At 40.2% G+C, this 22640-nt stretch overlaps 1 protein-coding gene across 3 annotated transcripts in view; it reads left to right on the top strand.

Moving 5' to 3' along the window:
• The window catches only part of ESRP1 (epithelial splicing regulatory protein 1), a 627793-nt gene extending 610727 nt beyond the window's left edge, over positions 1–17066 (top strand). For 2 of the 3 annotated variants that reach the window (XM_044066542.1, XM_044066541.1), the window contains exon 15: positions 14601–17066. In XM_044066542.1, the coding sequence (XP_043922477.1) occupies positions 14601–14756 (156 nt within the window). In that variant the 3' untranslated portion in view covers positions 14757–17066. The remainder of the gene's footprint in view (positions 1–14600) is intronic. The other variant, XM_044066543.1, reaches the window with a different exon arrangement.
• The last annotated feature ends 5574 nt before the right edge of the window (positions 17067–22640 follow it).

Below are 22640 nucleotides of genomic sequence, written 5' to 3'. Positions count from 1 at the left end.
TGCAGCATTAGGAGGATTAAACCTTGTCAGCTGACAGATTCTATGAAAACATGGAAGTTGCACATTTTTTTCTTTTTTGCCTTTAAGGGACTAGAAAGCTAAATACTACACAAAAGCAATAAATGGCGGGGTAGTACATGATGACCTCTGCAAAACATTTAACACATGATAGCTGTAAGCAGAGTAGTAATTGTGCAGTTACTACAGCTGTTTTTATGAAGTGCTTCTTCTAAACATTTGGCTGTGGTAAACCCAACCCTGAGAGGACAAGGGGGTAAAAACAAATGTCAAAAATGTACTAACATTTTCACGTACCTATTCCATAGACCCTCCATGTTATGGCCATGTAATGCATTGTAATGAATTTATTAGATTTTACACTATCCAGCAAAAGTAGATCAAATTACATTGCTTTCATAAATGAAGATTTTACTAGATTTATATTACATAAATTCATCAAATTCCTCAGGGGTCTAACAATTAAGAATTCCTGTCAGTAAAGGTTACATTTTCATGTTTCTAGTTTCATCTTTGAGAATGCTTTCTTACACAGTATACTACATATTTTAGAAAATTATGAAATGCTGTTAAACAGCTGCATCAGCAAAATGTTTAAAAATACCTCACAAGCAAATGATTGATGCATGTGAAAACTCAAAAATCCTGAAAAGCAAAGTAGTTTTTGAGAGTAGCAAATGGAATCCTATCTATCCAGTGAGGAGGAAAATTTCAAAGTCTGAGAACAACAAAAGCTCCTATTTCTAATCTAATCTAATCTAATCTAATCTAATCTAATCTAGTCTAGTCTAGTCTAGTCTAATCTAATACTTTGTCATTTTTCTTGAAATGTCTAACAACCCTTCATTGTCCAAGTGTTGATCTTGGCCTGAGGTGTAGTGATGTAGGAATTTCCTTGTACAGATAGTTCTCTATTTGCTTAGGATCACAATGTGGAAGAAAATACAGAGGTAATCCTGGAAAGCGGGCACAAGGTCACTGCAAACCAAATATTGGCCTTGTATTGTTGTGTAAAATGAACCTCTCTCCTTTGTGGTCCTAGGAGAAGGTTAAAAGAATAATCCAAAATGTGAGCTTACTAAACAGTGAGCACTAGCAAATTCCAAAATTTGGAGATGTCCACAAAATGGTGAAGCAGGTTTGGAATGCGTCAGATACTCAGACCATTACAATTAATTCAGCCTTAAGAACTCCAGGTAGATTCCACCCTCAGGCTACCTAAAATGCAGTCATTTGAAATATCCCTAATGTAGCTTGCTTGATTGTGTGGATTCCTTGGGAATGTCTTCATTCTACTAGAATTCAGTACTAACCTGCGTCTTTTTCACCAGATTTCATCCAAACATTTGTTAAACAGCAAGATAGTGTCAGGTCAGTCATGTTTAAAGTATGTCTGCAGCTAGGCATATTAATGCAAACCCATCCAACATTTCTTGCAGCAATCCCCAAAAGCAATGTGTAAATACAGAATGAGGGACAAAGTAAATGTTCAGAGCTCTGAGATTCTCACATTACAGCTTAGATACTTCCAAGTGTTATATACCCTTCCAGAGCTGTCTTCATGAGGGGAAATGAAAAACACAACAGCGCTGCACCAGAAAGGTCGTGGTGTGTACCTCAACCTGTCCAAGCTCCTGGGGAGTCTTTTTTTTTTTTAATCTGAAGCTGGACTGGAGAGGCTTAAACACGGCCTGGTGATTAGGCAAGTCTGTAGCTGCATCGTTTCCAACTTGTTAGCTTTTATCATATGGACAAAGTCTGAGATCAGCTTGAAGCTGAACAAATAATTCAGCATGAATTATGATGTCATAAGCATAAGCATCACCAATGCATCTTTTAAAGCAGATGGAAAAAGTAGCCTTCACTGCTGCACAGATTTAAACTAACAAAGGTTGTAAAGTCTTTAGTAATCCTCTAAAGCTTCTACTGTGAATAATTCATGTCCAAGTTCTGTGCATCAGGATACTAATCAATGTTTATGATTTAATAAAGTCTCCTGTTGCACTTAATTTGGTTGTCATTTGCTGGATATATTCTCTGGTCATAAAATAGTTTCTACTATGTGTTGAGTGACAACTCCATAAGGAAGCAACTCCCAGAACAAAATGCTCAAAGTCAACCCAGGAAAAACAAAAAACTTAATATTTTTGGCAGGGAGTCCAGTCTCCTTCACCCCAGAATTTACATGTACCAGCTTGAGTTGCACAATGTTGAAGGGAGAATTTTCCAAAAGAAAGGAATCTTTCTGCCCCATACATATAGAAACTGCACTGGCAATAATTTCCCATGGAAAACAAAGATTGGGAAGTTCGACTTGGTCATGCTCATTAAATTGGTCCCCCAGGGAGTAGCAAAGCAGCTGAATTAAGAATTATGTAGAAATGTGACTGGAAGGTTGCAGGTTTGTGTTTCCTGAACCTGTATACTTGAAAGACATGGAGACCAGAGAACTGTTGTTTTAAAGCCTTTTAAAATAGGCATGAACACTTTTTCTTACTGAATGGAGGAGAACTTAGTCCCAGACATCATTATCATCTTTTGGCTTTTCCCGTTAGGGGTCGCCACAGCGAATCATCTCTTTCCATTTCTTCCTATCCTCTGCATCTTGCTCTGTCACACCAACCGCCTGCATGTCCTCTCTCACCATGTCCATAAACCTTATCTTAAGCCTTCCTCTTTTCCTCTTACCTGGCAGCTCCATCCTTAGCATCTTTTTCCCCAATATACCCATCATCCCTCCTCAGCACATGTCCAAACCAACGCAATATCGTCTCTCTTGCTTTGTCTCGAAACTGTCCAACATGAGCTGACCCTCTAATGTACTGAATCCTAATCCTATCCATCCTAGCCACACCGAGTGCAAATCTTAACATAGTTAACTCTGCCACATCCAGCTCTGACTCCTGCCTTTTTGTCAATGCCACCGTCTCCAACCCATATAACATAGCTGGTCTCACTACTGTCTTGTAGACCTTCCCTTTCACTCTTACTGGTACCCGTCTGTCACAAATCACTCCTGACACTCTTCTCCACCCATTCCACCCTGCCTGTACTCTCTCTTCTTCACCTCTCTTCCACATTCACCATTACTCTGAACTGTTGATCCCAAGTACTTAAACTCGTCCAGATTTACCAACTCTACTCCCTGCATCCTCACCATTCCTCTACCCTCCCTGTCATTTACACACATATATTCTGTCTTAGCCCTGCTGACCTTCATTCCTCTGCTCTCTAGAGCATATCTCCAATTCTCCAGAGTCTCCTCAACCTGATTCCTACTCTCACTACAGATCACAATGTCATCTGCAAACATCATAGTCCACGGGGCCTCCTGTCTGATCTCATCTGTCAACCTGTCCATCACCACTGCAAATAAGAAAGGACTCAGAGCTGATCTTTGATGTAATCCCACCTCCACCTTAAACGGATCTGTCACTCCCACTGCAGTCCTCACCACTGTCACACTACCCTCGTACATATCCTGTACCACTCTTACATACTTCTCTGCCACTCCCGACTTCCTCATACAATACCACAACTCTTCTCTAGGCACCTTGTCATATGCTTTCTCCAAGCCTACAATGCATCTCCTTCTGACCTTCTCTGTATTTCTCCAATAACACTCTCAGAGCAAACATCACATCCGTAGTGCTCTTTCCTAGCATGAAACCATACTGCTGATCACTAATCATCACCTCCCTTCTTAACCTAGCTTCTACTACTCTCTCCCATAACTTCAAGCTGTGACTGATCAATTTTATCCCTCTGTAGTTACTGCAGCTCTGCACATCACCCTTATTCTTAGATAGGTACCAAATCACTTTCTCCACTCCTCAGGCATCCTCTGACTTTCCAAAATTTCATTAAACAATCTAGTTAAAAACTCCACTGCCATTTCTCCTAAACACCTCCATGCTTCCATTGAGATGTCATCTGGGCCAACAGCCTTTCCATTCTTCATCCTCTTCATAGCTGCCCTTACTTCCTCCTTGCTAATCTGTTTCACTTCCTGATTCACTATCCCCACATCATCCAACCTTCTCTCTCTCTCAGTCTCTTCATTCATCAGCCTCTCAAAATACTCTTTCCATCTACTCAACACACTCTCCTCTCTTGTGAGTACCTTTCCCTCCCTATCCTTTATCACCCTTACTTGCTGCACATCTTTCCCAGCTCTGTCCCTCTGTCTAGCCAATCGGTACAGGACCTTTTCTCCCTCTTTAGTGTCCAATCTCTCATACAACTCTCCATATTGCCTTATCCTTAGCTTTCACCACCTCTCTCTTTGCCATGCGCCTCATCTCCTTATACTCATAGGTTCATAGGTTCATAGGTTCATACTAGGTATCTGCCCGAGGGCATTTACAAGCCTAGCCCATAGTTTTGTGGCTTACGCCACCCCTTTAGTATGGGGAACTATACCCATTATTTTGCTGTGCCTCTGTCGAGCAGTGACACTGAGGTAATCCCTGGGGTATATCTGCGATCTCCCATCCATTGGTCAAGATTTCTCTTGAACAAGGCCAGTGAGGTGCTCTGCCTCACATATACCGGGATTTTGTTCCACAGCATAGGGAGTCTTTGGGTGATGAATCTATCCCTCCAGCACGTCCTATTAATAGCCGTGTTGAGGTTTAAGTCTCCTGCCCTTGTGGCTCTGACGGATCTAGATTTTTTGAGGTGAAGCATATTCATCAAATCTGGGTTTGACATGGCCTTGTATGTTAGGCAAAGGTCACCTCTGAGCAAGCGGTGGCGACTGAATAGAGCTGGAGTTCTTTCAGTCGGGCAGCATAGGACAGATGTTTGAGACCCTTTATCCTTTTGGTGAGGATCTTTGTGGCCTCTCCAGCTGCTGCAAGTGTCGGGTCAGATACATTCGAATGGGGCATTGTACTCAATCATTGGTCTGATGAGTGATGAGTATAGCGAGACTATGACCTCCGTTGATCTAGATGAGAATCCCTTCATGATAAGGTGGGCAATGTAGAAGGTCTTCCTAACTACTTTAGCTACATGGGTGTCGAATGACAGACTACTATCAACCTGGGTCCCCAGGTCCCTGATAACTTCTTCTGTGCTCAGTGGATTGCCACCTATTTGGTAGCTAGGGGTAACCTTGTTTTTCCCGAAGGGTATGACTATGCATTTTTTGGCATTTAATTTTAGGCCATGGCTCTGGCACCAGTTATCCGTTTCTGTGAGACCCTTCTGAAGGATATCTGTGTCAGATGTGTTTTCTACTATGGCCCAGTTTGCAGTCATCTGCAAACTTTGTCAGCCATAACCCTCCTGTGTTTGCTTGTACTTGGAAAAGTAGATGCCAAACAAGAGTGGGCCCAGGACTGAGCCCTGTGGTACACCACTTGTGACAGGCTTTGAGTCTGACATGGCGCCAGCAACTCTGACCCTGTGGGTTCTGTCACTCAGCCAGTTTGCAACCCATCTTGTGATGTATGGGTTAACATTTAAGCTGATGAGTTTTTCAATGATACCTGAGTGGGGTATTGTATCGAAGGCCTTCGCCAGATCGAGGTAGGCTGTATGGACTGCCTTTCCCTCATCAATGGCTTTGGTGACTGTTTTGAAAACGTCAACCAAGTTTAGAAGGCATGATCTGCCTTTGACAAAGCCAAACTGGGATGGATCCAAAGTCTGCAAATTACCTATGTCTTTATTTATGAGGTGCATTATGATCCTCTCCATGGCTTTGCAGATAAGGCTTGTCAAGCTAATGGGCGGTAATTTCCAGGGTCGGTGGAGGCACCGCCTTTGTGAAGTGGGACCACAGTTGCAGTGCGCCACTCCCTGGGTACGTATCCAGAGGTAAGACTATGATTAAACAGCTGTCCTAGCTGTGGGTTTAGTTCCTCATTGAGTTCGTGGAGCACACAGCCGGGGACACCATCAAGTCCCATGGATGCTGTGTTTTTTGCTTTGGAGAGAGCAGTTCTCACTTGGGCGTTGGAGATGTTTGGGGGGTGCAATCGCTTGGTATAGATATCTCTCCTTTTGGGGACGGGGAGAAGTTTGCACTGAACCTGTCAGCCAGTATGTTGGCAATGTCTGTAGGATCAGTAATCTTCACATCATTTTGAACTAGTTCTGAGCATATCTGGGAGTTTCCTCCCAGGTTTCTAACATAGCTAAAGAAGGCCTTATGATTGTCTTTTGAGTCTTTAGCTATTTTTCTCTCAAAATTTGCTTTGGATGATTTTATGAGAGCTCTTAGTTTTTACTTATAGTGATCAAGGGTGTCTTACCTTTTAAGGATTTTGCTCTCTCTTGTAGTAGCTTCCTCCTTTTGTTGTAGAGTTTGTTTATGGCTGGGGTCCACCAGACTGGACGCTTGCCTTTGGTACAAAAGTCTTTGTTTTGCTTGGGATTGCCTTATCCATGCAGTCCTGCAGGTGCTGGTAGAAGGCATTTGTAAGTGATTCAGCGGCTTGAGTACTGTTTTCCGCCGGCTCGGGGGCCTTAAAGGAGACCACACTAGTCTTTAGAAGTGTGAAGTCGGCTTTCGAGAAGTTCTTTACTGTGGTCTTTTTTATTTCAGGTGGGGGTGGGATGAGGACCTCCAGCGAGATTAGTTTGTGATCTGATCTCACCAGTGAGGGGTATACTTCCGGTGTTGAACATTGTGCTCCCATGTTCGTGATGATGAGATCAAGTATGTTTTCTCCTCTTGTGGGTCATAGATCAAAAAACTGCTCAAGGCTTGGAAAATACGAAACCACGGACTAGCGTAACTTCCACTTTATTCAACGCTTTCGTAAAAAACTTCTTCAGAACCAAAAGGAATGTTACATCAAGCATTCATTTAAATACTGCACACAATTAAAATCAATTAATCAATTGCATAGTGTAAAAACATAATTAAAGAGCCCTTTACAAAAAGCAAACTCTTCATTCATCATTATGCACTGTAGAATAGGCATAATTGAGTACATTACAATAACAAACATTATAAAACATATGCTTCACGATCTTTTAAGAAACATAAACGTGTTTCGTATTTTCCAAGCCTTGAGCAGTTTTTTGATCTATTTTTATGTTCAGCTGCTTTGTCGACTTTTTGATTTTTGTTGTCCTTGTACACGTCTACTTTCTTCATCTCTTTGACAATGCCACTTCTTCTTCGCCAGCCTCTTCCTCTGTATACTCTCCTGTACTTCCTCATTCCACCACCAGGTCTCCTTGTCCTCCTTCCTCTGTCCAGATATCACACCAAGCACCTTTCTGGCAGTCTCCCTTACTAGTTCTGCTGTAGTTACCCAGCTATTCGGTAACTCTCCACTGCCTCCCAGTGCCTGTCTTAACTCTTCCCTAAACTCCACTTCACAATCACCCTTTTTTAACTTCCACCATTTAATCCTTGGCACTCCTTTCACACTCCTCCTCCTCTTCTTGATCACCAACGTCATCTTACAGACCACCATTCTATGCTGCTTAACTACACTTTCCCCTGCCACTACTTTACAGTCTCCAATCTCCTTCAGACTGGCCCTCCTACATAGGATATAATCCACCTGTGTGCATCTTCCTCCACTCTTGTACATCACCCTATGCTCCTCCCTCTTCTTAAAATACGTATTCACCACAGCCATGTCCATTCTTTTCACAAAATCCACAATCATCTGACCTTCTGCATTCCTCTCCTTAACACCATACCTACCCATCACTTCCTCATACCCTCTGTTCACTTCACCAACATGCCCATTAAAGTCCGCTCCAATCACTAGTCTCTCACCCTTGGGTGCACTCACCACAACTTCATCCAACTCGCTCCAAAATTTCTCTTTCTCATCCATCGCACACCCAACCTGTGGAGCATATGCACTAACAACATTCATCATTACACCATCAATTTCGAGCTTCATAAACATCACTCTGTCAGACACTCTCTTCACGTCTAAAACACTCTTGGCATATTGTTCCTTTAGTATAACCCCTACCCCATTTCTCCTGCCATCCATACCATGATAGAACAATTTGAACCCGCCTCCTATACACTTGGCCTTACTTCCCCTCCATCTGGTCTCTTGCATGCACAATATATCAACCTTCCTTCTCTCCATCATATCAGCTAGCTCTCTCCCTATACCAGTCATACTGCCAACATTCAAAGTTCCTACCCTCACTGCTACACTCCTAACCTTCCTCCTCTTCTCCTTCAGCCAGCAGTAGCCCAATTTCCGCCAGCACCCTGTTGGCTAACAGTACTGGTGGCGGTCGTTAACCCTGGCATCGACTGATCCGGTATGGAAATATGAAGTTTTCTTACCATAAGTTATGTGGCAGAATTTTTACGCCGGATGCCCTTCCTGACGCAACCCTCCCCATTTATCCGGGCTTGGGACCGGCACAAAGAAATGCACTGGCTTGTGCATCCCCAGTGTCTGGGTTAACTTAGTCCCAGACAAATGAGCAAATTCAGTATGATTCTGTAGTGAGCATTCCACAAAGCTGCATGTGGTTTAGATTGTACAGTCTGTCCATTTTTATGAAGAGTAGAGATGATTCTTCAAAGTGGTCATCCTGAATATTCTGTTTTCATATTGAAAATCAGCAACTGAGACACCATAATTTGCCATTGCTTGCTGCTCCTCCTTCAGAACTGACGCACTTTCCCAGTGTCTTACGTTCATCATCAAATCAATTACAGTGATGTTCAGATGGGGGTCAAAACTGTTACTCTTATGTAGATGTAGATATAGCCAACCTGCTTGTAGACAGGTTCAGTGAAAACCGCACTCCCCTGTCCCCTCCCATCAGTAAACCATGACATCCCCAGCACTGCCCCCCTCCCCTCATCACCAGGAAGCAGGTCTTTAATGCCCTCTCAAAGGCAAAAAATACAGTCTCCATGGCACCCAATAACATCCCTGGCTGCATCCTACATGAATTCAGGCATTAGGCACCCTGTTCAGCAAAAGCCTGAGCACTGGCTTTGTCCCAGCTGAGTGGAGGACAGCCACTGTCATCCCTCTACACAAAGGTGGAATGTCCACTGACCCAGGCAATTATACGCCCATCAGCCTAACTAGCTTGATCTGCAAGGCCATGGAATGCATTATCGTGGACCTTATAAACAAGGACACTGGCAACTTCCAAATGCTGGACCCCACACAGTTTGATTTTGTCAAAGGGAGATCCTGTTTATTAAACTTGGTCAACTTCTTTGAATCAGTTATCAAAGCCGTGGATGAGGGGGAGATGGTGCACACCGCCTACCCTGACCTAGCCAAAGCCTTTGACACTATTCCCCACTCGGGCGTAATAGATTAACTCTCCCAGCTAGGCATCAACCCGTATCTTACCGGATGGGTAACTAATTGGCTCACTGATAGAGCCCATTCAGTCAAAATAGGGGAAGCCACCTCTAGTTGTAGACCTGTAATAAGTAGTGTACCCCAAGGATCACTCTTGGGTCTTCTTCTGTTTGGGATATACTTTTCTGAGATGCAAGCCAAAACCAGTGGCCTGTGGCTGACCAAGTTCACAGATGACTGCAAGCTGGGCACCATCTTAAATTCCGCTAGTGATGTGAACATCCTCCAAGAGGGCCTTACCCAAACTAATGATTGGTGCCAGGAGCATGGCCTCAAACTGAATGCCAATAAATGCATCAGTATCCCTTTTGGGGAAAATGATATCCCCACTAATTATCACATTAATAACGATGTACTAAGCACACAAGCAGTTGTGAGGGACTTGGCTACCCAGGTTGATAGCAACCTGACTTTTGACCACCACCTTGCCTCTGTTGTATGGAAGTCTTTCTATATGCCCCACCTCATAACTAAGGGTATTTCATCCAGGAACAAGGAGGGTTATAACTTCCCTGTACTCCTCCCTTATCAGACCCATTATCAAGTACAATGCCCCCTTTGACATGTACCTTGCCAAGCACATGCAGCAGCTGGAGAGACCACAGAGGTTCCTGACCATGAAAATCCAAGGTCTCAAACACCTGTCCCATACAGATAGGCTAAAAGCCCTGTCCCTCTACTCATTCTCATACAGACTGCTCAGAGGTGACCTGTGTCTGGCATACAAGGCCATCTCAGATGGAGTTGCTGCATATCCATAAGTTAAAATCCATTCAGGCAACCTGCATGCAAGGCCAAAACCTGGTCTGTGACATTAAAAGAACTTGTTGGCAGGATATATTTGTGTCCCAGAGAATCCCCCATCTGTGGCATAGTCTCCATCTCCATGTTAAGCAGAGTACCTCTCTAGCCCTCTTTGAGGAACCTGGATGACTGGATGGGAAACAGAAAATACACCCCTCGGATCCCATTTGTGTCCTTGCTGAACAGGGGAAACAGGTGCTGACTTTGTGGGAACATGGACAAAATTCTTGGCTAGCCTTATAATGGCTTCCAGGCCAATAGCCTAGTATCATCCTATGAACCTATGTAAGAGATTGGTATAGCCTCAGGACTGGTTAATGAGTCCAGTTCCCACACAAGATCGGCCAAGGTTAGAACTCCCTTGAGAGATGCACCACTTTTTTAAGGGTATTACTGGATATGCTTCAAGGAGAAGAAAAACCTTACATAGCGACAGAGAAACAACACAGATTGTCATTCTCCTGAGTTGGAGATTTTCAAACCCAGTCTAAACAATATGCTGTGCAAAAATCCCAAGGCAAGGGTAGTAGTAACACTTGTGCAATTACTTGTGCAAAGGCCACTCCCCATATTCACAAGATCAATTCAGAAGCAAAATGTCATCCTAGGCACTGAACTACTTCATTGCCAGCCAATGAGTACTTTATTTATTTTACATTTGTTGACCGGGATTGTCCGACTGAGCTCAAGAGCCCTTTTTCAGTGGAGGCCTGGGGAGAAAAGCTCCAACATATTATACAATTTTCATTATAAATTAGCATTAAACAGCAATGTTACAGGATTATTACAAGGGATTAAGTAGCAATACAATGTTATCCAGTGTCAATAATCCAGAGTATAGCATAACTATTTCAAGATGTATAAAAAGGAATATGTCAGTAAGATGAATATAGTTTTCGGGGTAAGTGGTTAAAAAAACAGTTTTATCATGATGTAGTTGCATGAAGGCAAGACAATTACAATAGAATGTTTCTCTGAGGCAATTTGATTAATAGATTTTAGAAGACAGTAGAAAGAGCAGTCAAGGAAGATTAGAGAGAGCTAGTGAGAAGAGAGAGTTAAGGGTAGAAAGTAGATTAAGGTATGAGAAGTAGGGGATGTTAAGGAGGGAGAGTGCAGTGGCAGGACCAGTGACTTTTAAAGTGCTCTTTGGTGGCTGTCTTAAATTGTTTAGGATGTGTAAGGATCCTGAATTCTAGTCGGAGCCTATTCCAGGCAATAGTCTGGTGATAGCTGTACATGTTACGTTCAAATTTAGACTTGGGTTTGTAGATTTGTAGTAGGCCTTGGTTAGAGCTTTGGAGAGGTGTGGAGGGAGAATAATGGGAGTTGAGAGGGGATAGTGCTGGGCAGTAGGAAGGGTGGTGTAGGATAGAATGGATGATCTGGAGCTGAGAGAGAAGAAGCTGGTGGGGTAATTCAAGCCAGTTTAGGTGTTTTAGAGAGACACCGTGATGGGACTTGTCACTAAAGATGTCAGCTGGCATATTACAGGAATCTATATCCATGATCTGGTAGACCGATTAATTTGTACCTGCTCCTAGGATACTAAGAACAGTAGTTTTCTGGGAATGAAATGGTTTTGCGATGTAGCACTGCCAATCCTGCAGATAGTCATCCCAAAAAAATAAGATGATCTAGTTCAAGCAAGAGAAAAAAATGGTCAAAAGATGATGCAGGCTTTTCTTGTTTGATATGGAATTCTCCAGCACTGCCTGAAGAGGGTGATAACTTGTGGCCAAATGCCCTACAATACTGATTAAAGAGAAGTCATGGAAAATGTTTGCCTTATGATTGTTCTGCCTCATCGTACCTTCTAGATCTTTTTACTCCCTATGGTTAGTTCTGCTGTGTAGTGAGTAGCCCCAGCACTCAATATGATGCACATGGGTCAACGTCATTTAAAGGAACAGCAGCAGAAGAGGTCCAAATAGTTCTGCACACAGAGTGAGGGGATGAACCTCCCCTCCATGGAAAAAAAAAACAGGCTCCTTACAACAAATTTGTAGCTACAAAGTCCTTGTCATAAATACCAATAGAACAACCAAGTACTGTTAGATTACATACAAATGTTCTAGTCCAACAGTCCTATAAAAAGATATTCAAGTTAAATGTTGTAAGTCCTTAAAATCATCATGCTCATTTGTTAATCCTATCAAAGTTCAAAGAACAAAGGTTGCCCTCAGACTGCCTCCTCTTCCACAAGTAATCTCCAGGAAGGTGTTGCTCTAGAACTGCATACCATTCGTTTAATGTTAGATGTTAAAAGCTGATTTAAATGCCTTTCTGCCATTCATTTCTTTAAAGACAGCTTTAGACATTCTTCTAACTCCAGAGCTTACCTTCCAGAGATGCACATGGTCCATAAATTCCAAAAAGTATAGCAGGACTAAATGAACGATCAGGAAAGAGCTTTGCATGTTTTATGCATAACAAAACCTGGTCTTAATTTCTAGTAGTAGCCAGAGTAAAAACAGTTAACCTGGTTTTGTCGCAGTGGCCTATTTAAAGCAATCTGTAGTATATTCATAGGTAAGTACTAAGCTAGCTGACCTTATGGGTCATTTTAAGCCTAGCCAATTTCCCTTTCGAAGGTAAGAATCAAATCTTGTACCTTGTGTCTGTGAGGTAAGCACCTTAACCATTATACCAACCCTCTCCAACTCCCATTATTAGCAAATTCAGCATTTGTATCCTTTCCACTTCCATGAATCACAGGATTCAAACCAGCGGACTATTTAACTGTGCATCTAGCCCAGTTGAATTTAAAAGGCATTTTAGAGGCTGCACTGAAGTGAAAGCATTTTTTTTGTGATTGACTTAAGTTGTCTAACTGTTCTCGCCCTCATATGTGTTGTGTAGGGTATCTTGCCCTCATATGTGTTGCATAGGGTATCTTGCCCTCATATGCATTGTGTAGGGTATCTCGGCCTCATGCGTTGCGTAGGGTATCTCACCCTCATATACATTGCGTAGGGTATCTCGCCCTCATATGCATTGCGTAGGGTATCTCGCCCTCATATGCATTGCATAGGGTATCTCGCCCTCATATGTGTTGTGTAAGGCATCTCACCCTCATATGTGTTGTGTGGGGTATCTCATCCTCATATGTGTTGTGTAGGGTATCTCGCCCTCATGTATTGCATAGGGTATCTCGCCCTCATATGTGTTACATAGCGTATCTTGCCCTCATATGTTTTATGTAGGGTATCTCACCCTCATATGTGTTACATAGGGTATCTTACACTCATATGTATTATGTAGGGTATGATTTGTGTCGAGCTTTTAGTAAATTGTCTGACTACTTTTAAAATCATTTTTTAATGCTACTTCCCAATCAACTAAGATAAAGTCTAGTAATTTACTTTTAAAACTGGAATGATAGAAATAAAAAAGGGCGTGGAAAGAGTTGTACAGTTTCTTTCAAGGCTTCAGACTAAACAGCCTCTGCTTATAACACAAAGTAATACCTAATGTATCCTTTCTTTAAACAAACTGGTAGTGTTTTTTTTTTGGGGGGGGGTGCAATTGCAAACTATGTATAAACGCATTCTAGTGACATAAGGTCAGATTTCCTCTAAAAATGTCATCCTCCAAGTTTGACAAAAGAAAAACATTGGTAAAGCATATAGCAAATAAGGCAGTGTCATAATTGCAGCCCACACCCTATAAATAATATGAGCACATTAACTAATAAGTGTTTGGGTTATACAAAATGCATTTGTAAAACGTTCACCACAGCCAGACAGTTTTTTGCATAACTAACTTTGCTACGCATTCTTAAAAACATCTGTGACATAATGAGCATTCCATTTGTAGAGCAACAGTCATAATCTGCTTTGGCAAGTTCCAGGTTGCAGTTGTGGCAGTCTGATTTTCCCTGATCTGAACAGCACTCACCTGAGTCACTGGACACTGGTGCTCCTACCAAAGAAGTATTATGAAACCTGTGAAGTTGTTGCGCAAAACAAAAAATAGAAATTAATAAATTTCTCAAACAGCAGTGCTGCTATGAAGAATTTACAAATTCATTTCCCAGCAGATGACTAGCTATGATTTGCCATTAGTTCTGAATGGAGTTATGACCAGATTTTTTTTATGTTAATAGTAGAATGGATTCAGAAAAGAAAGATTAGGTTCTTTAATAATGCTTTACAGGGTTCAGGAAGGATGTAGGACTCCAGCTTCATGGGTGGTTGGACAGTCAGTCATGTAAATAATTCTAAACCCAAAATAAGCCATCTCTAAAATGAGTATACAGATACCATTATACAAAGGGCATGGCATATGAGTCACATGTAAGAACAAGTGGTCAATGATTGGTGTTGGTTCAGTAGGTGATGGAGGTTAATTTTGTGATCATGCCACAGGTGCTGGGATAGTGTAGTACAAACTGACAAATATTGCTTCTGGTGCGATTTACTGCTTTGTCTTCATCTTGTACAGGTTTTGCCCGAGTCAGTAATCATGAATAATGCGAGTGGGCAGCCTACCAGTGATGCCTTTATCCTGTTCCCTACACTACAGTCTGCCAAACAAGTTGTGCAGGAGAAGAACCACCATCCGTTGGGAAGTTCCTTTGTTGATCTTTGCTTGTTGTAACTTGAGCACCCAGTGCATTTCTTCCAGGAAAACAGAGGTCACACCGCCTGCTGAATTCATGTTACGAGTTAACAGGAATAGTATGGACATAGACTTTTAGAAATGTTTTATATAAAGTAGGCTTGGCAAGCCAAGCACATTTATGTTATATTGAAATGAGTCTTTTCATTGTTGTACAGTCAAATAGCAGATATCGAAGAGCATTTATAGCTATACAAGTCCGTTTTAAAAATTGCTTCCAATTTAGAGAGTTACTTGTAGGTATTATTTCTTACGTTTGACCTTTTCCTTATTTTTTCTGAAAACCATTCATGTTTCTGAATGCTTGGTCAACAAAGAAGACTTTTACCTTTGTACTGATCATGTGACAAAACAACTGCACTATCTCGATATGTAAGTGGGCCACTTATAAAAGTGCACTTTTTCTGCAGGTCACGTGGATTAAACAAGTGCACTTGCCTAGAAATGGATGAATTTTGTAAATTGCAAACTGTAGCAACCTATTTTACTGATAATCGAAGAGTGTAAAGTGTGAAAGTTACAGTCCTACATGTATAAATGTTTTGGAATGTATATATTCTCTCTGTGAAATGCCCTTCTGTCATTCGATGGTATGAATGTTTCTTTGTATCCTTATAATTTTCTTCTTTGCAACAGTCCTATATGCATATTGCTGCAATTTTAACAGAGCCAACTGTAGCAAAAGGTAAATGTTCCATAATAACCCAATTGTATGGATGAAAGGCTAATCTTAAAACAGTCATTTTTCCCTTTGTGTATGTGTGTGCGTGCGAGTGTGCGTATGTGTATATATGTCTTACTTGCTTTATTGCTTCTAAATTATGCCTTTTTGGCAGCAATAGCTTTTGTAGTATTATGCAAATTATTTTTTTTTACTTTGATAAGACTTCTATACCTTTGCGTAAAGACGATTGTGATAATTTTTTTCATATTGACATGTTTACACACTTTGAATGCTATGCTTCTTTACACCTAGCTTTTTCCAGCCCATCCTTTTTAAAAAGTAAGAATCTTTGCCTATAGGTGGTCTTGGAAGGCGCTTCAGTGTTAATTGTTAGTGTCTGAATCTGAGAATGATTTTCAGACTAATTAATACCACTGTGACTTAGTTTTGCGTACGCAAATATGACTATGAAATATGTCTATTTTAACACCTGGTCTTGCTTTCCAGTGGACTCCTGGGCATGTGCCAATAAGAAAAGCATTAAGACTCATAAAAAGGGGTTCTAAGCCATGTGTATTATACTTGTTTTTTTAATTTACATTTTCTTATGTAAACTACAGGTTACATACAGGTAAAATAAAATTTAGGCCAAAACCGATCATATCATAAAGCATGTTGGAAGCTGTTCCCTTCAGGTATGCATGCTGCATTTTAATGTAAATCTGCCTTGTGCAAATGGTCTTCTATTCCCATTTGGAATCTATCATTCAGTGTATGGCAACAGAATCCAAAACTGAAGTTAATTTGCAAAATATGAAATGCTGAGCATCAAAACCTCAGAATCATGGGCTGGAAAATCATACCTACGTGACATACGATTAATTGCTGTATGTTTTAAAATAGCCATAACAAATACACTTAGTTTTTTTATACTTTAGTGTTTAAGTTGTGCTAGCATGTAAAGAAGCAGTCATTGCAGTAGATTGCAACAAATGCAACAGACAATATTGTTACTGATGATCTTGTCTACATTATATAGCACTAAGGTATCTAGAAGTACTACGTAATATTAATGTTGTTCATAAGGAGTGCAATACATGTGAAATGATTATAATGTACTAGATGAGTTATATAAAATTATGTTATTCACTGCAAAGCAAAAGTAGCAGTTAAGTGATTTTTTTGATATTATCAGTACAGAAATTTTTATTTAGAACTATATTAATGTCTGTCCGTAATGTTTATAACTCTGTTTTGTGTTTTTTGCAATTCTTGGAGACTGCCCAGTAATAAATTTCAAAGCTTGAAAACCAATCCAGACCGTTTGTTTGAAACTGGTCTGGGCTGGTTTCACAATTCTATTTAAATTTATCAAGAAATATATTACAATAATTAATTAACTAATGCATTATTTGCGTTGAGGCAGAGAAATACTATTAAAAACTCAGCTCCGAGTTATGCCTCCAAAAAATATTTCTGTTACTGTTGCCACATCTGGCATTGTTCATATTGGGTAATCCTGAAAATATTATCTAGACAAAAAAGTTGTTTCCCAGTATATCCATTAGTCCCAATGTTTGTTCTACCACATTGTATTTGTTAATAAAAGAATTATTTAAAAGTCAGTAGTTTTGACTTGTATTCATTTTTGTTTTCAATATTTAAACAAAACACCATCCCCTCGTATGACTGGTACTCTATTTTCCACTTGTGTGTTACTTTTTTAGTGGTCTTATGGTATTTATTGGAATTAGCACTATCATATACATATCAACTACAATGGAAGCACTGTAGGGCAGTTTATGTTGTGTTATGTTGGTAAGGCATGTTTCCAATTTTACTGAAAGGGACTGTTTATGTATTCGTTGGCAGTAACTCCAGTTCTCCATCCTTCAGGACACTGAAGGAAATCAATAACCCAGTAACATTGTAGCAAGGTCATTTGAAGAATTACTCTGCTTTTGGAGTTAGCCCATAAGCAAGGGTTTTTACATACATCTGACTTAATCATATGCTGAAGAACATTTGGGCATCTACTTGTATGAATAGAAGCCTTACTTTTGCATGTCCCAGAAAGGGAAATCATATTCACATTCAGATATTTTATTTAGCTTCAATTCAACATATCTATGTCCAGGCAAAAAAAAAAATCTGAGACTGTTAAGCCTATCTAGAATAGTCGTACATCAGTATTCAAAATTTCAGCTGGTGTATGATAACAGATAAAAGTAATGATTTTCCCAATGTGGATGTTGCATTGGTAACAGAGACAGGCAGATATGTAGTTTTGTAGCCTGTTTGCTAAATGATAGAAAACAGCAGTATCCTAAATCAATGTCATTACTTACATTTACCACTCAGACTGGCACCTTGGAAACTGCCGTTTAGACATAGAAAACTGGAAGTGAATCAGAGCTTCCTTTCCAGCATAGCACCTGTCTTACACCAGGCTGAATGATTTTGGGAAGTGTGCTGGGAGAAACAATGTTCAGATTAAGCTTTACAGTAGCAATATGATTGAATAATTTTTATTTAACATATTTACAATATATACACAGAAAGGAAGAAATTCGACGTTACATACTGTTATACAATGATAGGAATGCATTGAATCATCAGGGTAATCTTGTACAATTAACATTGAGTCTTATGATTTACAGATCTTATTCTGATCACTTCTTGTTCAGTTTCACATAGTACTGCTGTTAAATTTAAAAATCCTTTGAATGTAGGAACTGAATTTGAGTTCCAGTTTTTTGTAATAACTTTTCTAGCTGTTGGCAGGACATTTTTTGTTTGGCTTTTACAGATGCAGGAAGTGGAGCATTCATAAGCGGTACTGATCTAGTTGAAGAACAGTTACCCACAACTCCTTATTGTCTCTTTCATACTTTTCAGGTGTATCGTAAATTCTAATGTTATTTATTCTAAGACTGTTTTCTAAGTCATTCGTGCACTTTGTTTCATAAGAATTTCTGAATGTTCCACTTTCTTTGAAACTTTTTATTTTGGTATCTAGTTTTTCTATTTTAAGTAATGCATCCTGTATATTAGATATATTAGATATTAGTGAGTGTATGTCTTTTTTAACACATGAATCCTGAGTACCATTTCTTGAGTGGCTCATGTTTATCTGCTCTCTTAATCAAGCAGTTGAAATTCTGACAGGAAAATTACAACTTTTGAAGAATTTGAAGCTATACATTTTTTCTCTATTAATGAATAAAATTAGCTAACAAGTATCTCCAAATCTTAGTTTTTTGATTATATCTTCTGTCAGAGAAGTTTTCAGTCACAGAGCTTTCACCAGTTGCTGCTGTCCGTTAGCCATCTTGGTCCCACCCCTCCTGAACAGGTTTAGATGAGGTGGTCATCGGAAAGATTACTATATCCTTTCATATTACTCATTTCCAAGGAGATTGCTATCAATACAAGTAGTACATTACTGGTTTTTGCTTCTTTCATGGGATGTTACCCATTTTTAGCTCTTTCTATTCTCCAAAATTCCTTTCTTCAAAATCCATACTTTCTGGGTTTAACATTCTTTGTGCATGCTAATGGATGGAGTATCTTCCAGGTTGAGTGAAACTCTGTGACCATCTTCAGTGGACTCGTTGGTAACCATCATGCTTGCATACATGTATTAAATTCACTTCAGACCCACTGATCTGCAAACCATGCCAAGAAGAAGTTTGCATACGAGGACGAGGTTGAATATGCTGTCCTGTCAATCATCTCAGGAATTCCAATTAAAGCAAAAAAGTGATGTGAAAGAATTCTAGATGTTGGAAAAAACTTTGAAAGACTCGAACAGTTATAACTTTTTACAGCACTTGCACCTCACCATATTGCCCCATCAGTGCTGTACAGAAGTGTAAAGGGACCTCACATTGATCATAATACACACAAGAATATGTTGCTATTTTGCTGACTCAGCTCAACAAATTAGATTTCCTACAATTTAAATACATTTTATCATACCTTTAGCAGATTTCTTCCTCACTTCTGTAACCTTGTTAACATAACAAAAAACAATACTACACAAGTATCACATGGACCGTAAGATACCTAGCATATTCACCTTTAAGTACATGCAGGTAAACGTTCTTACCACCTTTACAACCACTTAACAGTGCTCACCTTTCAAACTGAGCAGGGCTGAACATGGTGATGTCACTGTAATTTTGTGTCTGCCCAACCAGCCATCAAGAGCAGCCTTAAAGGTAGCCAAACTAGTGCTTGTTTGATCTGTGGTAGCAACTTATCCCACAGACTGAGATTGTGTTCAGTTAGGAATCTATCCCCATAGCATGTCTTGTTTCTTTGTATATTTAGGTTGCTAAGGATGATGATTATAGAGACACTAGTTTTTGAGAAGAAATAAGGTCAAACAGAGACTGGGCCTTTCATGCCTCAGAAATTGAGACAGGTCACCTTGGAGCAACTGGTAGGTTACCAAGTATCAGAAGAGTTATGTTAATCTGTCAGGACATCTGAAGAATTTAAGGCCTTTAACTTTCTTGGTTAGAAATCTCAGGGACCTTTCCAGATGAGCAATTTGTACATACCAAAGGGGGCACTATGCTCAGTGCATCTGATAAGAATTCAGTAGTAGGATGACATCTTTTGATCTTGAAGACACCCTTTGAAAATTAACTAGGCCAGATAGAAGGATTTCATGACTATGCTGGAAATATGATTGATTGAGAGTGTCATCCACGCAAGTATTCATGTTTCCAGTCTCTTATGACCATAGCCATCTTATGAAAGACCTCATTTATAGCATATGAGGCAGAAACAGCTTTTTTGCTGAATGCTACTATGCTGTACTGTCTGCATTTAGCAGGAGACCATTTTCAATACACCTGCTATGTTCAATTCAGCACTTGCTTTAGCTGTTTAGCATCAGTGGATAAGTAGATAACATTACCCAGTTTGTAGTCATCAGCAAACTTGGTCTGCCAGACTTATGGTATGTTGGCTTGGGTAGGAGGATAACATAATGGTTAAGGTGCTTACCTTAAAGACACAAGGTGCAGGGTTTGATTCTCACATGGGGTAACTGGCTAGCCTTCAAATGGCCCAAAAGAGCAGTTAACCTAGTACTAATCTAATCTAAATCTCTAAAAATAAATTTCAAACAGGACAGGGCCTAGCACTAATGTCCATGCTACCTCAGTCGTTGCCACTTCAAATTCTGTGATGATGCCAGCAACATTTACAATTTGCCATCCAGCAGACAATGTATGGACTTTGTAGTAAGTTTGTCTCATTTTTAGCAGTTGCAACACACACAGAATATGGTCAAAAGCCTTTACCAAATAAGATAAGTAGTGCACACTGACTGACCGCTATCCACAGTCTCTAACTTTTTCAAAGAAGATTACTAGATACAGGGTACAACATATACCTCTCACAAAGTCACACTAGATTAGTTTCCAAAATTTTCTGTTTGTAAAACAGGTGCTCAAGACAAGTTAATGTCCTAAAACTTTATTCTATTTTCTAATAAAATATTTTAACCCTTGAAAGCATTTTTCAAAACTCTCCACAAAAAAGGGAATAACTAGTTGACTGGTAGATAGCTTGTTGTAAGTTTATAGGTTCACAAGGTAAGTATTAGGTAATTAATATACAGACCATTACAGCCCAGACAATAGTCAAGTTTTCTCCACCCTCAAGGAGAGCAATACCAGCTAGACCAAGGAGAGAATTTGCGGTTGCCCATCCGATTATCTTGATTTAATTTGAAGATGGCAAGGGTGCTACTCTACCTGATATGCAATAGATGTGGGGGTGTAGATTGGGAAATATACCTGTCGTATTAGCTTGTCTTATCTGTTAATGAAGATGAAGTTCCTTTAACCAGTTATTTCAGGTGCAATCTCTTCTACAAAGGAAATAATCAAGTTTTGGATCTTTCATGAATTGAAAGATTAGACACACAAACTGCTGGAAGAATCTGTAAGAGGCCAAGTACAGAGAGAGAGGTATCAGTACGTATAGATACTTTTATGTGGCTGGGGGAGTCTGTTCCATAGCAGGAGTTTAAATATACCTGCCCCTCTAAACTGTTCTGTTGATGTTGCAGAAGAGGTTTGGATCTCTAGACAAAGTATTTCTGATACAATTTGACTTGCTGATATGCAGTAAATCCATTAGTATTGGGTCAGAGGATGCCTTGTATGCCAGGCACAGGTCACCTTTTAGCAAGTCTGTAGGACACAGAGTATAGTGACAGGGCTTTGAGTCGGTCCATGTAGGACATGTTTAGGCTTTGTATCCTTTTAGTAAGGTATCCCTGTGGACATTCCACTTGTATGTATCAGACTGATACATGCCAAAGAAGGCATTATGTTCAAAGACTGGCCTAATGAGGGCTGAGAAAAGCTGGACAATGACATCCATAGATCTCAATACAATTCCTTTGTTTATAAGCTGTGCAATACAGAAGGACTTTCTTACAACAGACACATGTTGGCCAAAAGTTAGGTCACTGTCCCCATAGGTTCCCAAATCCTAAACAACTGAGTCAACACTTAGGGGTGTATTGTCAGTGCAGTAGTTCCCCAGGTTAGATGACTTCCCAGAGATACAATAATGCATTGTTTGGCATTCAGTTTCGGACCGTGATTTTGACACCAGTTATTTGAGACAAACCTTCCTGCAGGATAGCAAAGTCATTTGGGGTTTCAATGATTGCTCCTAGCTTGCAGTCATCTGCCAACTTAGTCAGCCAGAGCCCTTTGGTATTGGCTTTTACTTCAGAAAAGTAAATGCCAAACAGGAGAGGTCCCAGCACAGAATATATGTGTATAATTTTTGCCTTAATCCATTGCTTTGGTGTCCTTTTCAAAACAAGGTTGAGTAAGCATGACCTGTCCTTGACAAATCCAAACTGAAACGGGTCTAGAGTTTAGAGGTTCCCTATGTCCTGATTGACTAATTCCATGATGAGTCTTTCCACAGCTTATAAGGCTGGTCAGACTTATGGGTCTGTAATTATCTTGGTCTGTGGAAGGTCCTCCTCTATGCAGTGGGAATGACTGTAGCTGTTCTCAATTTGATAGGTGAAAAAGCTGTATGGAGGCTGATTGTAAAATGTTTAGCGGTGTGGCTAAATCTTGTTTCATTCTATATAAGTTGCATCTAGGGACATTGTCAAGACTCATCGATGCAGTATTTTTAGCTTTTGATGT

The sequence above is a fragment of the Protopterus annectens genome, chromosome 3.part1 (assembly GCF_019279795.1).
Source record: "Protopterus annectens isolate FY-2018-M chromosome 3.part1, PAN1.0, whole genome shotgun sequence".
NCBI classification, from domain to species: Eukaryota; Metazoa; Chordata; order Ceratodontiformes; family Protopteridae; genus Protopterus; species Protopterus annectens.
This window is presented reverse-complemented; position numbering and strand designations above follow the sequence as displayed.